Source organism: Populus alba, chromosome 7, assembly GCF_005239225.2.
Source record: "Populus alba chromosome 7, ASM523922v2, whole genome shotgun sequence".
In the NCBI taxonomy this organism is placed as follows: Eukaryota; Viridiplantae; Streptophyta; class Magnoliopsida; order Malpighiales; family Salicaceae; genus Populus; species Populus alba.
In genome coordinates, this window is record NC_133290.1 from 2,514,269 (window position 1) to 2,534,657 (window position 20,389).

General features: G+C 37.6%; 1 protein-coding gene across 1 annotated transcript; it reads right to left on the minus strand.

Annotated features, from left to right (window-relative positions):
• Positions 1-15,142: 15,142 nt before the first annotated feature.
• On the minus strand, positions 15,143-15,478 carry LOC118050559 (uncharacterized). Its single transcript, XM_035060950.1, has one exon. It carries the CDS (start codon positions 15,476-15,478, stop codon positions 15,143-15,145), a length of 336 nt encoding a protein of 111 aa, XP_034916841.1.
• Between the last annotated feature and the right edge of the window lie 4,911 nt (positions 15,479-20,389).

Below are 20,389 nucleotides of genomic sequence, written 5' to 3' on the forward strand. Positions count from 1 at the left end.
TGGTGGCCGACCAGCCACCCGCGAAACCCGCTCCAAGGCACACTAACAATGGTCCCCCACACCGGTTCTGCCCCTATAAATAGAAGAGAAAAACCGAAGAAAAAAAAAAAAAAAAAGGAAGGAGGAGAGACCCCGAAGGGAGGAGAGAGAGAGGAGACCGAAGAGAGAGAGAACCAACAAGAGAGAGGGAAAGAGAAAGGAATAAACAGAAAAACAAAAAGAAAACAGAAAACAAAGAGAAAGGAAGGAAAAGAAAGAAAAACCGAAAAACAAAGAAGAGGGGAAGAGGAAGAAAATCTTTTCTCTCCGCCGCCATTCGAACCGCCACAGCACCGCCCGGAGTCGCCGTGCGCGAGCCACGCCACCGCAGTTCCACCAACGACCGCCTCCACGCCAGGTACCCGTTCCTTCTTCCCTGCATTCCTTTCGTGGCAGCCTTGCCTCCTGCATGTTGCATGCAGGAGGCGGGGGGGGGGGAAAATAATTCTCCCCCCCCCGGGCTGCTAACGCTGGGCCAGCCCGATGCTGGCCCAGCCCATGAACGTCTGGCCGTTTCTGGCCCAGACCGAAGAAGAATTTACGGTTGGGCCGAGTTCGGCCAACCTTTCCTTGTTGGGCTGAGTCCGGCCCGTTTATTTGGGCCGGCCCAGCCCGAATTGTTTTTTATATTATATATTATATAATATGTTATAATATATATGTGTGTATATATATAAAAAATATAATAATTAAAAAATATATATTTTGAAAAATCTTAAAAAAATATTGTTGATTTTGCTGCATATTTTTGTCAAAGTGGTTTAATGTTGGTTTGTATTTTTATACCGTAAAGATACAAAACCAGTGTTAAAAATACCCGGTTTTCGTCAAAATATCAAAGATTTTCAGAATAAAAAATGTTTTTGCTTTCAAAAAAATTCTAAAAAGTCCCTAAAAATGTTGTTGATTTTTCTGCATATTTTTATCAAAGTGGATTAATATTGGGTTGTATTTTTATATCGTAAGAATACAAACCCAATATTAAAATACCTAATTTTTGTTAAAACATCAAAAAATAAATATTTTCCAAAAAAGGTTTTGTTTTCATGCATACGGCCTAGTCTCTCCAATATATATATATAAATATTATAACATCATATTTTCACACAACAAAGGAAATTTTCAAAACAATATATGTATAATCATGCATTTTGGCTTTAATAACCAGTTTATTCAAGCCATGAGAACTAGGCCAATATTTTCAAAAATTCTAAAAAATCTTTTTGGTGCTATTAGTAGTATTTGGGATTACGAATTTATACGTAAAACGTATTCCTAAATATTATTAATAAAGTTTTGGTATAGACATTAGAACGGTTAGGATTTTACCCGATAAGATAAAGACCTTCTTACCGAGGAGGATTTTTCTTGAACCATAGACAGCCCAACAACTAGAAAAACACGAAAATACCTTAGATTTTATCAGACAATAAAACAATGCAGCTTACCTTAGGTAGGGCGTATTTGGGGTGCTAATACCTTCCCTTTACGCAACCAGTCCCCGTACCCGATCTTTGAGACCAGTTAGGGTTCCTAGTGACCAAAATACTAGGTGGCGACTCCCATTCCATTTTCCACCCACAAAAGACAATATTTTCTTGTATCCCCATAGATATAGATAGATTTACATTGTAGATAAGAAAATGGAACAAACAATACATTTTTCGCCGCGACGTCGCCACGTGCGACAGAATGGCGACTCCACTGGGGACCTTGTAGACTAAGCTTTTGTTTTTTGTCTGATTTGTTTGTGTTTTTTGTGTGTTTATTGTTAATATGCCTTTCCGTTTATTTGCATATTTGTTTTTTATTTTACGCATATTATTTATGCATTGTATAAAATTATCTCATGCATCACTTGCTTTTATTTTGAGAAGCACACACAAGCCTTAAGTTAAGTGGGGAATTAGCGATTTACCCTAAGACTATTGGTCAGGGTTTAAATGCGTGAAACACCCAACTCATATCTGAGTGCCTGCTTGGTAATGGTGGGCATACGTGTCTTAACTGTTCCTTGCAACGCCCCCATACTGTCTTTACGAAGAACGTCACTGGGCAGATATGAGACCCTTCAAGACTAGATAGAAAATCTACCCACTCTCACTTAATAAATAGAGCTTGTCCTTAGGTTATGTATCTTTTTTGCAATATTATACTCATCGCGCACCACTTATGCATCACATTTTTATCACGCATTTTATTTTTTAAATTATCATATGCATTCCAGATCGTGAAACATAGGTCCCACATCCAGAGTCCACCAAACCCGGTCCAGATCAAAAATGGAAAACGAAGAAGGAGCTCACTTAGAGTCGCACTACCAGACCGAGTTGGAATCTGTGAAAAATGAAGTTTCTCGACTGACCAATCTGCTTGAGCAACTTTTAAGAGCCAAGAACGGGGAGGGAACGTCTACCCAACCACCTATAGGAGCACCGTCAGTTCATGTCCCCGGGGTATCTCAGAACTTGGGGGCAGATTCAGTGACGGAACAGCACTTTGCACCTGCCAGTCCCATTCAGCCCCCTCGAGCTCACATCACTGTAGATTTAACAGCAGATGGGCCTTCCGATAATAGGTCCACTGGTTTTATGAACGATGACAAGATATCAGCCTTTGAAGAAAGGTTAAGAGCAGTCGAGGGAAATGACTGGTTTAACCCCATGCGAGCGTCTGAAATATGCTTGGTACCAAACATCACGGTACCAAAAGATTTTAGGATACCGGAGTTTATAAGGTACACTGGGTTGGAATGCCCAAACACTCACCTTCGATCTTATTGCAATAAGATGGCTGAGGTGATTCATGATGATAAGTTACTGATCTACTTTTTCCAAGACAGTCTATCAGGGTCGGCGCTAAGTTGGTACATGAGGTTGGAAAATGCCAGGATTAAGAAATGGAAGGATTTAGTGGAGGCTTTCCTTAAGCAATACAAGTACAATTTGGAAATTGCTCCAGATCGAACAAGCCTTATGTCAATGGAAAAGAGAAGCCAAGAGTCAGTAAGGGCTTATGCGCAAAGATGGAGGGACGAGGCCACACATGTGCAACCCCCTTTGATAGAAACGGAGATGGTGACTTTGTTCGCCAATACATTCAAGGCAACCCTACTATGAGCATTTAATGGGTAGCTCAGCTCAGCATTTCTATAATGCTGTACGCATAGCGGAAAGAATAGAGCAAGGGATTAAAGCTGGACGCATAGTTGAGCCATTGGAGACAAAGGGTTTTATTGGAAGAAAAATGGAAGGTCCCGTTAACAACTTTGAAGATGGGTCCAATGGCAAGATAACGGATTCATATAACCCACAAATACCTACCTCTCATGTGGCCCACATAAACTTTAACAAAACTTTTTCCCCTAATCGAGCAAATAACCAGTCCAACAACCAAAACCACCACCAAAGACCGAACACAAGATACATTTCAGAACAACTACCGCCATTACCCATGCCTTTGAAGGACATGTATGCCAAACTACTGAGCATTGGACAAATAGCTCCTATCCCCACATTACCACTACAACCACCATTCCCCATCTGGTACAAGCCCGAGTTGACTTGTGAGTACCATGCTGGTATCTCCGGGCATGGTCTTGAAACGTGCTATGCTTTCAAGAAAAGGTTGTTGGAGCTCATCAAGGTAGGATGGGTGTCATTTGAAGACCCACCCAACATCAATTCAAAACCATTGCCTAGTCATGACGCAAGTAATAGTGGATAAAGGGCTGGAAAACCTTGGTCAAGAATTGTCAATAATGAGAAGGTAAGATCGAAAGAGATGACAAGGAAACACACGTAGGAGAAGAAGATGAAGCGCTGCTACGGTTGATTGTCCACACACTAGAAGAAGTCTCTGCCAAGACCTTTTTACGCGAGTAGAGAAGTTTCAGAAGGGGGTGACCCAAGAAGTTCCTGTAGTTTTCAAAATGTTAACCGACTTTATTTGCCTTAGCATGCTTTTGTCATTGTTTTTTATTTGCTTTTATTTTCTCTAGTTGACAATCAGGGCTCATGATGTCAGCCAGATTTTGTATTTGTCTTTGAGCCCACCTTTTCTTTAAATAAATGATGAGATTATGCACCTTTTTAAACAAAGTTGAGTGGTTACAAAGAAAGTATCATAAATCGGTCAAAGATGAAATTTAAGAAAAGCTAACCCTAAAATACAACCCTATCTCTGATAGCATGGATAAATGTTTAAGTGGTCACTTTATAATCATCTGTAATTGTCTTTTAAAGAATAGAATTTGTCAACCATAACAATGTGCATTTTGAAATTTAAAAAAAAATCATTATCCCTTCACTCACTAAAAGGTTTATCACTAGCTGAATGAATTTCTTCTCTATATAAAAACCCAGACTAGGATCACACTCCATACTGGGGGCAATAAAAGATATTTCATGAAAAGTTTTACATATTTTTCAAAGCAAGATGAGAGCCCGTAGATTTGAAAAAATAAAGCATTTGACAAAAGCATGACAAAAAGGCAATGACAAGTCATACATTTTGAGAAAAGGACTACTTGAAGAAAGTCAAAGATTTCTTCTCCAAGAATATGATCAATAAAAAGAGGCAACACGAGAGATGAATCCAGCATACAACTTCAAAAGCAAGCTCGTGTTAAGAAAGAGCTTCATGAACTAGAAGAAGATGATGAGGCCTATGTTTCAAACCAGGTATGAATGCATGCATTGCATCTAATCATAAATCATTGCATGTTTGTTTTTTATCGTTACAGGAGGAGATCTTAGCGCATTCCAACAAGATTGTGGACGAAGAAAGAATCATTGAGTTGATTCTAGAACAACAAGAAGAGAAGATAATAGCTTCCAAACCCTGCCCGTAGGAAGAACGACATATATCAGCTTTGGTAATAAGGAATCGCCAGATGGGATTCCAAGCTGTTTGAGATCGCCAGAAGGGATCTCGTATTTCACTATTGTGGAGGTCGCCAGATGGGACCTCATATTTCGCGTTTGTTAAAAGGAATCGCCAGATGGGATTCTGAGTTGATTAAAGGAGATCGCCAGAAGGGATCTCGTGTTTCGCTATTTGGAGGTCGCCAGATGGGACCTCATATTTCATGTTGGTAATAAGGAATCGCCAGATGGGATTCCAAGCTGTTTGAGATCGCCAGAAGGGATCTCGTATTTCACTATTATGGAGGTTGCCAGATGGGACCTCATATTTCACGTTTGTTAAAAGGAATCGCCAGATGGGATTCCGAGTTCATTAAAGGAGATCGCCAGAAGGGATCTCGTGTTTCGCTATTTGGAGGTCGCCAGATGGGACCTCATAGTTCATGTTGGTAATAAGGAATCGCCAGATGGGATTCCAAGTTGTTTGAGATCGCCAGAAGGGATCTCGTATTTCACTATTGTGGAGGTTGCCAGATGGGACCTTATATGTCATGTTTGTTAAAAGGAATCGCCAGATGGGATTCCGAGATGATTAAAGGAGATCGCCAGAAGGGATCTCGTGTTTCACTATTTGGAGGTCGCCAGATGGGACCTCGTATTTCATGTTGGTTAAAAGGAATCGCCAGATGGGATTCCAAGTTGTTTGAGATCGCCAGAAGGGATCTCGTGTTTTCACTATTTAGAGGTCGCCAGATGGGACCTCATATCTCATATATTTCATATAGGAATCGCCAGATGGGGTTCCAAGTTGATTAAAGGAGATCGCCAGAAGGGATCTCGTATTTTGATAGTTGTCAAAGGAGGTCGCCGGAGGGGACCTCATATTTTTTCATTTTCAGGGAATCGCCAGATGGGATCCCAATGTTTTAGGCTGAAGAGGTTTGCTGTAAAGAAAGAGTTTCAGATCGATCAACCTTCGACCAGATCAGTTTCGAGAGTTCAAATTGGATTATCTTTATAAAACTTACTGCGCAAAACCCTTGCTCCGTAAGCATTATAAAGAGGGGGCATCTGTTGTAACCCATTTTCGGGTCCCCATAATTGAAATAAATTAAATAGCTGAAGGAGGTTAGAAAAAATAACAGGAGGCAGAAGCGCTCAGCAAATGGTCAGAAAAAATCGGTCAAGGAGGTTAAAAATACAAAGATGGATTTTTGACAATATATTCTTGAAGGATGAGAGCCTTGTTGAAAAGGAAAATTTGAATTTTGGAGGAGAAAAAGCCCAAATTTGGATGTTTATGGACTTAATTGGATTTTTATTTGAATTTATAGAGGATTTGATTGCAAGAAAAATCGATTTTTAAGTCAATTTGGGCTTTAATTAGAAGAAATTTAAGTTCTGGGGCCAAAATATATTTTTTAGAAATTTATTGGGTCAAATCAGGGGCTTAATTGCATAAATATTGAAGTTTAAGGGTCAATTAGGGACTTAATTGTGAAAATCCGAAACCGGGGACCAATTTGGAGAAGGCGCAAAGATAGAGGGGCTGTTTAGAATTGTTTCAGGGGCTTAATTGAAGAAATTGAAAGTTTATTAATCAATTGAGGGCTAAATTGCATAGATCAGAGGCCAAGGACCAAAGTGAAAAAGGCGGCCAACAAGAGGGACGGAGACCGAAGGTGAAATAATGGAGGACTGATCTGGATTTTGGCTCCTTTAAATGAAACGGCGCGTTTTATCCAAAACGACGCCGTTTCATATATATATTAAAAAAAAAAAAAAAAAAAAGGAAGCCCAGAACGGTGTCGTTTTGAACGACACTGTTCATCTTCCTCCTTCCCCCCGAAGCAGAGCAGCAGAAGAAGAAAACCATTTTTGTTTTTTTTTTAAATCTTCCCGCCTCTCTCCTTGCATCTCCATCGAACAACCCGAAGCCCCCACACCGTGGGACCACCGACCAAAGGCATTGGCCGACCACCGGCCGAAAGTAGAGAAACGGCCTTGCTGTCGCGGGTGGTGGCCGACCAGCCACCCGCGAAACCCGCTCCAAGGCACACTAACAATGGTCCCCCACACCGGTTCTGCCCCTATAAATAGAAGAGAAAACCGAAGAAAAAAAAAAAAAAAAAGGAAGGAGGAGAGACCCCGAAGGGAGGAGAGAGAGAGGAGACCGAAGAGAGAGAGAACCAACAAGAGAGAGGGAAAGAGAAAGGAATAAACAGAAAAACAAAAAGAAAACAGAAAACAAAGAGAAAGGAAGGAAAAGAAAGAAAAACCGAAAACAAAGAAGAGGGGAAGAGGAAGAAAATCTTTTCTCTCCGCCGCCATTCGAACCGCCACAGCACCGCCCGGAGTCGCCGTGCGCGAGCCACGCCACCGCAGTTCCACCAACGACCGCCTCCACGCCAGGTACCCGTTCCTTCTTCCCTGCATTCCTTTCGTGGCAGCCTTGCCTCCTGCATGTTGCATGCAGGAGGGGGGGGGGGGAAATAATTCTCCCCCCCCCCCGGGCTGCTAACGCTGGGCCAGCCCGATGCTGGCCCAGCCCATGAACGTCTGGGCCGTTTCTGGCCCAGACCGAAGAAGAATTTACGGTTGGGCCGAGTTCGGCCCAACCTTTCCTTGTTGGGCTGAGTCCGGCCCGTTTATTTGGGCCGGCCCAGCCCGAATTTTTTTATATTATATATTATATAATATGTTATAATATATATGTGTGTATATATATAAAAAAATATAATAATTAAAAAATATATATTTTGAAAAATCTTAAAAAATATTGTTGATTTTGCTGCATATTTTTGTCAAAGTGGTTTAATGTTGGTTTGTATTTTTATACCGTAAAGATACAAAACCAGTGTTAAAAATACCCGGTTTTCGTCAAAATATCAAAGATTTTCAGAATAAAAAATGTTTTTGCTTTCAAAAAAATTCTAAAAAGTCCCTAAAAATGTTGTTGATTTTTCTGCATATTTTTATCAAAGTGGATTAATATTGGGTTGTATTTTTATATCGTAAGAATACAAACCCAATATTAAAATACCTAATTTTTGTTAAAACATCAAAAAATAAATATTTTCCAAAAAGGTTTTGTTTTCATGCATACGGCCTAGTCTCTCCAATATATATATATAAATATTATAACATCATATTTTCACACAACAAAGGAAATTTTCAAAACAATATATGTATAATCATGCATTTTGGCTTTAATAACCAGTTTATTCAAGCCATGAGAACTAGGCCAATATTTCAAAAATTCTAAAAAATCTTTTTGGTGCTATTAGTAGTATTTGGGATTACGAATTTATACGTAAAACGTATTCCTAAATATTATTAATAAAGTTTTGGTATAGACATTAGAACGGTTAGGATTTTACCCGATAAGATAAAGACCTTCTTACCGAGGAGGATTTTTCTTGAACCATAGACAGCCCAACAACTAGAAAAACACGAAAATACCTTAGATTTTATCAGACAATAAAACAATGCAGCTTACCTTAGGTAGGGCGTATTTGGGGTGCTAATACCTTCCCTTTACGCAACCAGTCCCCGTACCCGATCTTTGAGACCAGTTAGGGTTCCTAGTGACCAAAATACTAGGTGGCGACTCCCATTCCATTTTCCACCCACAAAAGACAATATTTTCTTGTATCCCCATAGATATAGATAGATTTACATTGTAGATAAGAAAATGGAACAAACAATACATTTTTCGCCGCGACGTCGCCACGTGCGACACCCGGTACCATTGGATTGCGAATTGAATTCGCATTTTCTAAGCCAAATCTTTCTAGAATTTCAAGCGCATATTTTCTTTGGCTTAAATAAATTCCTTCATCATTCTACACAATTTCTACTCCAAGAAAGAACTTTATTTTACCTAAGTCAGTCATATCAAACTCTTGTTTCATAGAAGCTTTGAACTTAGCAAACATCCTTTCATCACTTCCAGTGAACACCGAGTCGTCTACATATATGCATATTATCAAAATTTTCTCTTCATGATTTTTGATGAATAAAGTATGCTCACTTGGACATCTAACAAAACCTTCCTTCAGAAAATATGATTCAATCCTGCTAAACCATGCCCTTGGTACTTGTTTCAAACCGTATAATGCTTTTTTCAATTTGAGAACTTTGTGTTCTTCTCCCTTCTTCTCATAACCAAGCAGTTGCTTTACGTATACATCTTCATTTAATTCTCCATGAAGGAATGCACTTTTTACATCCAGTTGATATACATTCCATTTTCTCTGCACTGCGATTGCTAGAACCATCCGGATTATGTCCCATCTTGCCACTGGTGCAAATACCTCGGTGTAGTCAATCTCATGTTGCTGTGCATATCCCTTTGCTACAAGTCTACCCTTGTATTTGTCAACTTTACCTTTTCATTTAGCTTTGTATTGTATATCCATTTTACTCCAATCTTCCTTGAATTAATCGGCAGTACAGTCAGCTCACATGTGTCATTCCTTTCTATTGCAGCAATTTCATTATCCATGGCTTCCCTCTATTTTTTTTTTTTTTTTGGCTTCTTCATAGGCATGTGGATCTCCAACAGCAATGTAGAAGACCATATTTTGTGTTTCCTTTTCTTCAGACAAACCTGCTCCTGTGACATAATCCTCCATCCAGTGTGGTGTCCTTTGATTTCTGACAACAGCAACTTGAATAAACTCATCAGGTTCTTCAACTTCATCTTTAGCATTAGCTTTGTTGTTACTCATTTTTGAACCCCCACGTGCTAGAGACGGTGTATACCTCTTTTGAATAAAGTGTAGGAGTTTAGCTCATGTTCGCTAAAAGATTGACAAAAGCACATAAGAAATATTTTTTTTCCAAAAAAAACTGATGTGAGCTATTTTCTGCTCTTTTTTAGCCTTTCCCTTTACTATCAAAATCATCAGGTTTTCTTAGGTTGATCAGGAGTCTTCAGAATGCTAAATTCATTCCTTCATTATCTTGCTTTTAAGGTTGAATAAATCCTTCAGAATTTGCACTAAAAAATGGTTATGCTGTTGTCGTAATTATTTGTTCCAACTTAGGCTCTGATTTTGACTCGGTTTCGTACGATATATGACCATCATAGGAATATTCTGTCACTTATTACATGTTGAAAAATTGACGTACACCTTTATTAAGTCCTAGGGATCATTGTTCTTAGAGCAGATTCTTAGTCAGATTTGGATGCTCAACATTGTCAGATCAAGAACCTTTTTGACCAACTAGATTACTACCAGATTTTGTTCTATAAAATGATTTTATTTCACTTCGACTCCTTCATTAAAGTTATAGTCCTAGATGTATAGATGAATTTGGGCTTTTTGATCGCTTGATTTCGATACCAGAAGCTTAAGATATTCCTGTTTGAATATCTAACGTGAAGGCAGAGAATTCTACTGCGAGAAGGATATTGACCTGAGTCTGCACTAAAAAAACTCTATTTTTGGCCTAGTTTTTGTGATTTTTGTTCTTAGTTCATACTTTCAGTTATATTAGGATGCTCGGCATTCATCAATTTTTGAGTTAGACCTAGAGATCCCTTTTGACCAACTAGATTACTGTCAGTTTCTATTCTATGAAATGATTTTATCTCACTTTGACTCCTTCATCAAAGTTGTAGTCCTAGACGCGTAGATGAATTTGGGTTTTTGAATCATTTGATTTCGATATCAGAAGCTCAAGATATTCCCATTTGAATATCTAACGTGAAGGCAGAAAATTCTGCCGCAAGAAGGATATAGCCCAAGTTTGCGAGGCTGATTCGAAGGATTTTTTGGACGAAGGACTGAATCGAAAATTGTGAAAATAAGGGAGTTGATTGAAGATAAAATTAGGAGAAATTTTACTGGGTGACGAAATTGAAGAACATGAATTAGATCAGAAAAGGAAAACAATGCCTCCTCATCCGCAATTCTTTCTTTCCTTTTTCTCTAAACAGCTACCCCGGTTATCTTCTTTCCTTTTATCTGCAAACCACGTTTTTATTGCTTCATTTTAAAGGGAGCAGCTGACTCTATGGAAGGAAAGATAAGAGTCGCACCATCCTCTAACTAGGAAAGAAATCACTGCTGATCACAGAATCAAAATCAAATATTCTGGTTTCCTATTTCTGCTCACTCGATATTACACCATAGAGTTAATGTAATATTTGTTTCCTCAATAAAGCCATGTATAGGCTATATAGAAGCCTTCAGCGTCTTTGCTTCGTCTGTCATTTTCTAGCAGCTAAGGAGGCATACAGAATAGGGGAGAAAGAGCTGGAACGGACGACAACACTGATCGTCTAATTAACCAGCAGCCTTCAACAGCGTTGCAGCTTTTTTGTCTGCCTCCAGCGTGGCCATTGTTTTTTTTGCGCCAGAATCAGTAGCCAGCGACCGGGTGCAGCAATTGTCATCTCCTTTGCCTGTTTCAACGCCAGCCTTCAACAGCGTTGCATCTCCTTCGTCTGCCTCCAGCGTGGCCATTGTTTTTTTTTTTTGCGCCAGAATCAGTAGCCAGTAACCGGGTGCAGCAATTGTCATCTCCTTCGCCTGTTTCAGCGCCAGGTAAGTCAAACATTCTCTTTGCTTTGCATTTTAATGATATATGTTACTTTGTAATCTTTTGTGGTTACTGTTCAAGTGAATTAAATTCACTTGAACAGTTTGTTTAAATTTTGTGTCCTTCTGGGTCCCCTGCTGAGGCATGTGACCCGGCCGGACCTAATTCTTTTTTAAAATATATATATAAAAGAAAGAGAGAGGTTTATTTTTTGGAATAATTATTTTAAAGACTGAATTTTTTTTCTCGTATTTAGAATACCTGGTTTTCGACGAAACTGCGGAAAATATACATATATATCAAAATTTGTTTTCTTGTGTGTTGCATACGGCCAATACCCTAACATGTTTTGAACGTTTTTTTATATACAAAAAAATATTGGAAGTTTTAAAAATGTGTTTTTGCATGGATTTCTTAAACATCAAAAAATTTGTTTTCTTTCATTTCTGGATTTTACAACATGTTTGTAAAACTCCAAAGGGTATTGGTCAATATTCCAAAAACTATAAAAATCTTATTTTGGGGGGAATTCATCTATTATTCACCGCTAATGTTTGGATAAAGAAATCCTTAAAGGACGAATATCCAAATTATTATTGGGAGTAATAAATCCGCACACATCCTTGAGAGAAGCCTTGATTATAATTGAGGACATTTCAAAATTTCAAAATTTGACTCCACGGTTTACGAGCCGTGAAAGTATGAAATACTAAGGCAAAAGGAGGCTTTTAAAGTGCTTTGCATTTCCTTAGATTTCTAAATCTTTGTCCTTCCTTCTTGCGATTTACGAGTCGCAAACTCTTAAAATACTAAGGGAAAGATGAGCTTTTACAGCACATGTAATCTCCTTGGATTTCTATCTTGATAAATTTAACTTGAATCAAACACAGATTTCAAGAGATCTGCATTGGTTCTCCTTGGTACTTTGTAGACATATCTAAGGGTGTGATCCACATTGACCAAGGGTTTTTTTTTTTTTTAGACTTTGAGTCCAAGTTTGTTCATCATAGCAAACCTATCATAGGAAAACTGATGGGATTAGAAAACACCAACACCATAGCAATTATAGAGCAAACCAAACACCAAGCAGCTTACCTTAGGTAGGGCGTACTAGGGGTGCTAATACCTTCCCTTTACGCAACCAGTCCCTTGCCTTAGAATCTCTGAAAGACCAATTAGGGTTCTTAGTGACCATAATACTAGGTGGCGACTCCAAAGAACCGAATCAAGCAAAAACGCATAACGAGAAAAATCACCATCGAAAGTTACGCAGGGTGACATGCGACAAGCTTCATTTTCAGTTTCCTCAATCTGCTCTTGTTCTCGCTCCCCACCTTCATTTCCTTCAAAGTCTTCTTCACTTGTACTGTTATCATCATCTCCCCAACGTAGCAGTATATTGGTACTGTCTTCTGCCCAGTTCCAAATTGTATTTTCTTCAAAAATCACATCGCGGCTAATTATCAATTTCTTTGTGACTGGATTATACATTTTGTAACCTTTTGTTTCTTCACTGATGCCTAATAGTATACATTTTGTGCTTCTTGGATCCAGTTTTGTTCTTTTCTCATATGGAACATATACATGACCAATACATCCAAACACACAAAAATATTCTGGGAATGCATTTTTCGGACAATATGCTTTTAACTAGATTCATGATCGTCCGATTTTTCCTCTCAGCAACGCCGTTTTGCTGAGGAGTATATGTTGCCGTTAATTGTCTCTTAATCCCATTCATACTGCAATACTCATTAAACTCTTTTGAAGTAAATTCTCCACCTCTATCAGTTCGTAAACATCCCACCAAAGAACCAGCCTCTTGTTCAACTAGATTCTTGAATTTTTTGAATATATTAAAAGCTTTTGATTTTTCTGAAATGAAGTAAACCCAACACTTTTTGCTAAAGTCATCAATGAAAGTGATTAATACCTTTTTCCACTGTTGGATTCTAGATTCACAAGTCCACAGATGTCCAAATGAATGAGCTACAATTTGGATGATGCTCTCCAGTGGCTTTTCTTTGAAATATTCTCTTTGTGTTGTTTGCCAACTAAGCAATCAGCACACACTTTAGTAGGAGCTTTAAGTGGTGGCAGCCCTTCAACCATCTTTTTGTAATACAACGTCCTCAATCCTTTGAAGCTAAGAAGAGCAAATCTATTGTGCCACAATCCTTTGAACCAGCCTGGAAGAAAGTTACTAATTCATTGAGAGGTAATGTTGCAAACATGATGAACATTCTGTTGACTGTCATAGCTATCTCCATGATGAGACCTCTAGTGGGATGAAATAGTTTTCATGCATTGTGTTGAATAAGTATTGCTAGTCCTTTCTCCTGTAGTTGCCCTATGCTGAGTAAATTGTTTTCCAGTTTCAGAATGTAGTAAACTCCATAAATCTTTTGTATTACTCCAGCTACATTCAATTTTACACATCCCTTTCCAATTACTGCCATTCTCGAATTGTTGCCTAGCTTGACAGAATGCCTAAATCCTTCATCTAATTCTGTAAACCACAATTTATTTCCATTTATATGATTGTTGCAACCGTAATCCAAAAACCATACCTCTTCTCTAGTTGAGTTATGAAGTTCCACATATGACATGAGCAACATTTCGTCTTCTTCATTCAATTCTGCATAATTAGCTGTTTTTTCCCAACCAGGACATTCATAAGAAAAATGTCCCGGTTTATGACATCGAAAGCACTCAATAATAGCTTTGTTAAAAGATTGTCTTCCCCGACTTCTGCCTCTACCTCTGAAGCTGCCTCTGAAGCATAGTTATTAAACCCGGCCCGGGGATTGACCCGGCTGAGGGGCCGGGTCTCGGGTTTTATGGGTCAACCCGGGTTAACCCGGGTCAACCCGAAAATTCACTATTTTTTTAAAAAAAAAAGCTGTTGATAACAGCTTAACACAAAAGTAACATTCCCACAATTTTATAATTTACCTTTCCTTGTCAAATAGCTCCAAAAAGCAAATGCTACGTGTAATGCCCCACATTGCAATGCTCCACACACAAAACCTAAACTTTTCACTCTCTGCCAAATAAAATAAGAAGCCGTCGCTCCCCTAGCTTTTAGATTTTCTCAAACCAGCCTCTCCCAAAACCAGCCAAAGCTTCCCTTCCCTTTTTGCTTGGCCAAAACAAATACCATGCCCGACTGCCTATCAAAAATTGGAAGATAAAAGACATTCTCTTCCCTTTTTTCTTCACTCTCGTTCTAGAAGGCATTCCATCAAGCAGCAGGAGACTAGAGAGCCATGACTTCCTTCATCCCTCTCTCCAACGAGAGAGCCCCTCCTTCTTCCCCAGCCGCCTCCGTCTCTTGGCCAAACCAGAACCGCCGCCCATCGACACAGGAGACCAGCCCGACCAGCCTCCAACGACAACGTCCCTCACTCTCCTTTCCTCTCTACTGCTGCTAATAGCAACTCAATGTAGAAAAGATGATGAAATAAGAAGGGAGACCGAAGGACAGAAACCACATTTGAAAAGGGGGAAAAAACCGGGTCTCGTCCGGGTTTGCCCGGGTCGTCCGGGTCATGGTTCGACCCGCCGGGTCGACCGGGTTTTGCCGGGTTGTTGCATCAGCCGGTCTTTTAACAAACCCGAACCGGCCCAGGTCCCGGGTCGGACGGGTCCCGGGTCGACCCACCGGGCCGGTCCGGGTTTAATAACTATGCTCTGAAGCCTCCACGACTTCTACCTCTTCCTCCAAATCGATCATCTTCTCTTGCTTCAGACATGACCTTAAGAACTTGCTCTTCCTCTTTGTGTCCCTTCATTCTCTGCTCATGCACAAGTAGACTACTTTGAAGTTCATTAATAGTCATTTCAGCTAGATTGTTTGATTCTTCGATAGAGCATACGACATAGTCGAATTTTGCTGTCATAGACCTCAGAATCTTCTCAATAATGACAATTTGTTCCATGCACTCACCATGTGACTTTATTTTGTTGGCAATGGTAAGAGTTCTCCCAAAATAATCATCAACATTCTCACCATCTTTCATTCCAAGCAGTTCAAATTCTCTCCGCAGTGCTTGTAGTTAAGCTTATTTCACCTTAGTAGACCTTTGATATTCTTGACGCATTGAATCCCATATTCCTTTTGCAGAGTCTCTGTTCAAGATTGTTTCCATAATAGTATGATCAATGGATTGAAAGAGATAATTTTTTACTTTCAAATCTTTCAATCTCATCTCCTCCGCGTTCCTTTGTTGAGCCTCTGTGTGTTCTATGCCAGTTGTATTTATAGGAACTCCAATCTCTATTAAACTCCAATATTCTTTGGAACGTAAGAAATTTTTCATTAGCATGGCCCAATGGTTATAGTAACCATCAAATCTAGGAATCACTAGTTGAACAAAATTTCCTTCAGCCATGAATTTGATCTCCTGAAAGTCTCACCTCTCCTCACTAGAACTCTCATTGTTTTCTTTTCACTCCTCTCGGGTTCACTAGAACTCTCACTATTCTCTCTTCACTCCTCTATGCTTTCTTGATGGTCTCACAAAAGAAAAAACTCTCAGTATTTCTCTCTTCACTCCTCTCTTCTCAAGAACTCTCACTTTTCTATCCTGATCAGGCTCTGTTAATGAAGCTCTGATACCAATTGTTAAATCTAAACAATTAGTTTGATAATTAAAATGAAGAGTCAAAGACCACAACTTTATTGAATAGAAAGTTGGTTTATATAATAAACCATTACAATAGAAATGAGGAAAATAAGCAACCCACGTTTGACACTCCTACAGACATGGTAAATGAGCAAAGAATAAATCAAACCTAATCTTGTAATTCTATAAGCCAGGATATTATTAACTGACTTAGTTCCAACACTTTATTCTATCACGGTAGATTCACATCTTGTTAATGATTGTCATTATTGATGAAAAATATTAGATAACAACTCTTATTCTTCTTTTCTACTGATAGATGATAAGAATTTATTATCTTTTCTTCTGATACCATTCCCAATCCAAGAGGATGATTTTCACAACACCATACATGTACGACAATAATTATCTTTACAGTTTAACCCTAATTTTAAGTTTGTGGAATATATTGTTTTTCTCTATACGCTACGTCAGTGATGATCTTCAAGTTTCCTCAACTCTGTTTACTAATATTTAAATCCAACTGACATTCATATTCTAGATTGCTCTGGAAGGCCAGGCCACCTTCTTCTTCTCTTTCCTGATAACACTTGAATAAAAGTCACCATTGGCACATATACAGATGGTCTGAATCCTACCATTTTGCTTGAGAATACGTAGTTGAAACTTTTATAGGAAGCATCAATTAGTGGCAAAATAACTGTTATGATTGTGGACTTCTAACACGCTATGATGAATGGCATATTGACTACATAAATTCCACCACCATTCACGAATTGAATGTGCTGCCCACTGATTATATATATATATATATATATATATATATATTTCAGGTCTCTACTCGATCGGTATCCATTCCATGCATGCAACTCTGAAATTAGTGTGCACATCAGTGCTTATTAGTGCTCATGCAACTAAAATCGCAAGATTTTCTAAGCTACATTTAAGAGAAGGAAAAAAGAAAATAAAATTCTTGACTCATAAAAAATATATAAAAAAGATAGAATATCTTCACCTAAAACTTATTTATTTTCTATGTATCATTTTCTTTCTTAAAAGTGAATTCTAATTAATAATTATTAATTACTCCCAAGTAAAACAAAATTTCTTTAAACAATGATTCATATTCCGCACTCGCTGGCAACAAAATTAAAATCAATAAAAAATTGCAAAGAATATCTCCTAGTAGATTTTGAGTAGGTGTGGATTGTTCTTCTAATATTTTTTTCTTCCTTTGATTAATAAATGACTTCTTAGTCCTTTTTTTTTTAGCCGTTATTTATGTGATATTATTGACACTCCACAAGACATTTTGCCAACACACACATACAAAATCTTATATAATTGTAACGTAATTAAGATCAATAAATAATTAGCAATTCAACAGTTAATTTCCAGTCAATAACATGAATCACAACTAATTTGGTCACGATGTCACAATCAGAAGCCGTATCCCATTCTAACAAGGACTAAAATGCTTGGCAAGTACAGGTTGGTGATATAAAGAATTCAATGAACCAGGAACAAGAACTATATATATATATATATATATATATATATATACATGCGCGCGCGCGAAGATTATTCAAAGATTCATAACACTATATTCTGGCTGTCTGCATTTTTCACATTATAACATGTATACGTCAATATGGAGCTCATGCTTACGCCTTCTACATGAGGATTTATTGTATCTCTTGAAACTTACTGAGATAACTAGAGAAACAAAACGTAACACAATAAGAGAACATGCATGATCTCGCTGCTTTTGTTTACAGAGGTTGACTGAAGGACACTGAAAAATATTAAACATATATATTTGAAGATAAAACAAAGAAGAAGAAAGAAAGACGGGGAGGGTTTTCCTTTGAATAATATTGTGGCAAGGAATCGCGTGTTCTAATGAGAAAGATCAACTGGTTTAACCGAAAGCTAAAGCCAATGTTGAAGGAGTCAAAAGCATTTCTAAATGAAATCCTTTCGGTAGGTAAAGCAAAGGCAAATTGCATATTCCTTCATCAAAATCCCAAACGTATCGACGACTCCATGTTCAATAGGAATTGGGATTTGTGTGTTTCCTTTAATGGATTGGATTCCATTAAAGGTCAAACTAATAGAATCATTATTACCTCTTTCTTTAATTTTATGTATTCTTTGTCGGTGAAAATATTGAGTTTTTTTTTTTTTTTTTGCTGATTAGTATTGAATTTCTTTTATATGATCTGGAGAATGTATTCCCATATTAATTAATTTAGTGCATTCGACAAAATTATTGGTTCTAAAATTCAAATTTGGAAAATTAAAGAAGAAAATAAGCTTCATTGACAAATTCTATCTAGTGGCTTTTCAACCTTATTATATTTATACCACTCGGTTGGTTGGTTTCATACTGGATTAGGCTCCTTCGCACCCAAACTCCCAAAGTCAAATCTTATTTCCCCTTGATTTTCTATTGGCTATCACTGGACTACATTTCCATGACAGCTAACAGTGATTGTAATGTTTTAATTGTTTTTATGGCAATTAAATGACAGGGATTTACCAAATACAGATACAATTTAATTTTTTTTGTGGCCATAGAATATGTAGTTTTAATTTCTTTTTAATATAAAATATATATTTTTTAGCCAAGATTGATATATCATGATTAAACCCATTTTAAATAGGTCATCCATAATTGAATTTAGAGCATTACCTGAAAATATGATCAATTTTAGCCTAGCTACCACAAATCACTCGAAATGATATTTCTTAGGGTTAGCTTATACGTGAGAGAAAAAAATTAATTAATCACCTATAGCTAGCCATAGTGATCATATGTGGTGTCTTTTTATCATTCTGAGAAATCATGAGCAATCTATTCACACTTTATTAAAGAGTTGTGAAAGTTGAATGGTAGGGTACCTCGAAGAACTGGCTTCAACTATGAATTTAATCTGACTAATCGGTGCAAGTAAGAATGAAAATATGGTCTTCCATATCATGTTATGGTCTTCCATATCATGTGTAATTGCCTGGGAAGTGGGCTCCATGATAGAAATTATTAAAGATAAATCTTTGAACCTGTCCTGCAGATTTCCAGTTATATGAAACCAAAACAGGAATTGACTACACACCATGACAATACGAGCACAAATTAGGGCTGCAAAGTCTACCCTGGACAGTGCTTGTACTTTATGTTAATATTTCTTGCTATGAGCAAAACCTATATATGTTTTACAAGTTGCATTGTTTCTCTACTTCATTTCACATGTCTTTCAAGGATGCAATTGTCAGTGGAAATATGAACATGGAGTTGCAATCAAACAAGAGTGCTACAAGAACACTCTCTTAAGTGACCAAAACATTGCCCATCAAATGATAGGATAGTCAGGAAGCTGGTCGATGTAATTAGGCAATCACCATACAATAATTTGTTTGAACTTGTTCCTGATTGAGGTTCGGACAGGATATTGATGCCTAACTTTTGCAGAAAGATGGTCAAAGGGGCCAAATACATGAGTGTGGAACGGGGGCATCAAATTGAACCAAGAAAAATACGCTTCTTTGATGCTAGGTCATAACAGCGAAAAGGGCATCCCAAATATTATCAAAGAAAAGTCATTATTGGTGTTAATTAAGAATTATTGCGACATGAAACTGAACTTGCCAGTAGCTTCCCACCACATTTATAAATCGGCTGCAAATTTACGATGAGTCTTTTGTCTTATCTTTTTTAATTAATATGAATATTCAAGTTAGTTTGCATGTATCTATCTAATCAATAAAAACTACTTATTTATATCCTGAAGGAAAGGGTTCTTGATGTGGGAAGAAATTATTAACGAAGTGTGAAGCCATGCTTATGCAGGCCATGATGTCAAGGATGGATATATATCAAGCCAAATACTGATTCTCATAAAAACCATGGTGTCCTCTAAGATGTCCTTCCGTCATGTTAAGTGGTCTCAAAATTAAAAATATATTTGGGATTATAATAATAGTTATAGTTCAAATTATTTTTAAAACAATATATGTATTAAAATTATTTTTTTTATTTTTTTTAAAATTATTTTTTAAATCAGTAATTTGAATATATATATATATATATATATATATATATATATATATATATATATATATATATTAAAAATTAAAAAAAAAAAAAAAAAGTGATTTCAATCACATTCCCCAACTGTCTCTTTAAGATGAATAGCATTAACAAGCAAACTCGGGGAAGGGTGGTCGGATAAATAGTAAGAATGATCATATATAGCATGGGCCATTCCGGTGTGGTTGTCCTCACCTTGGCCCATTTGATCCTTG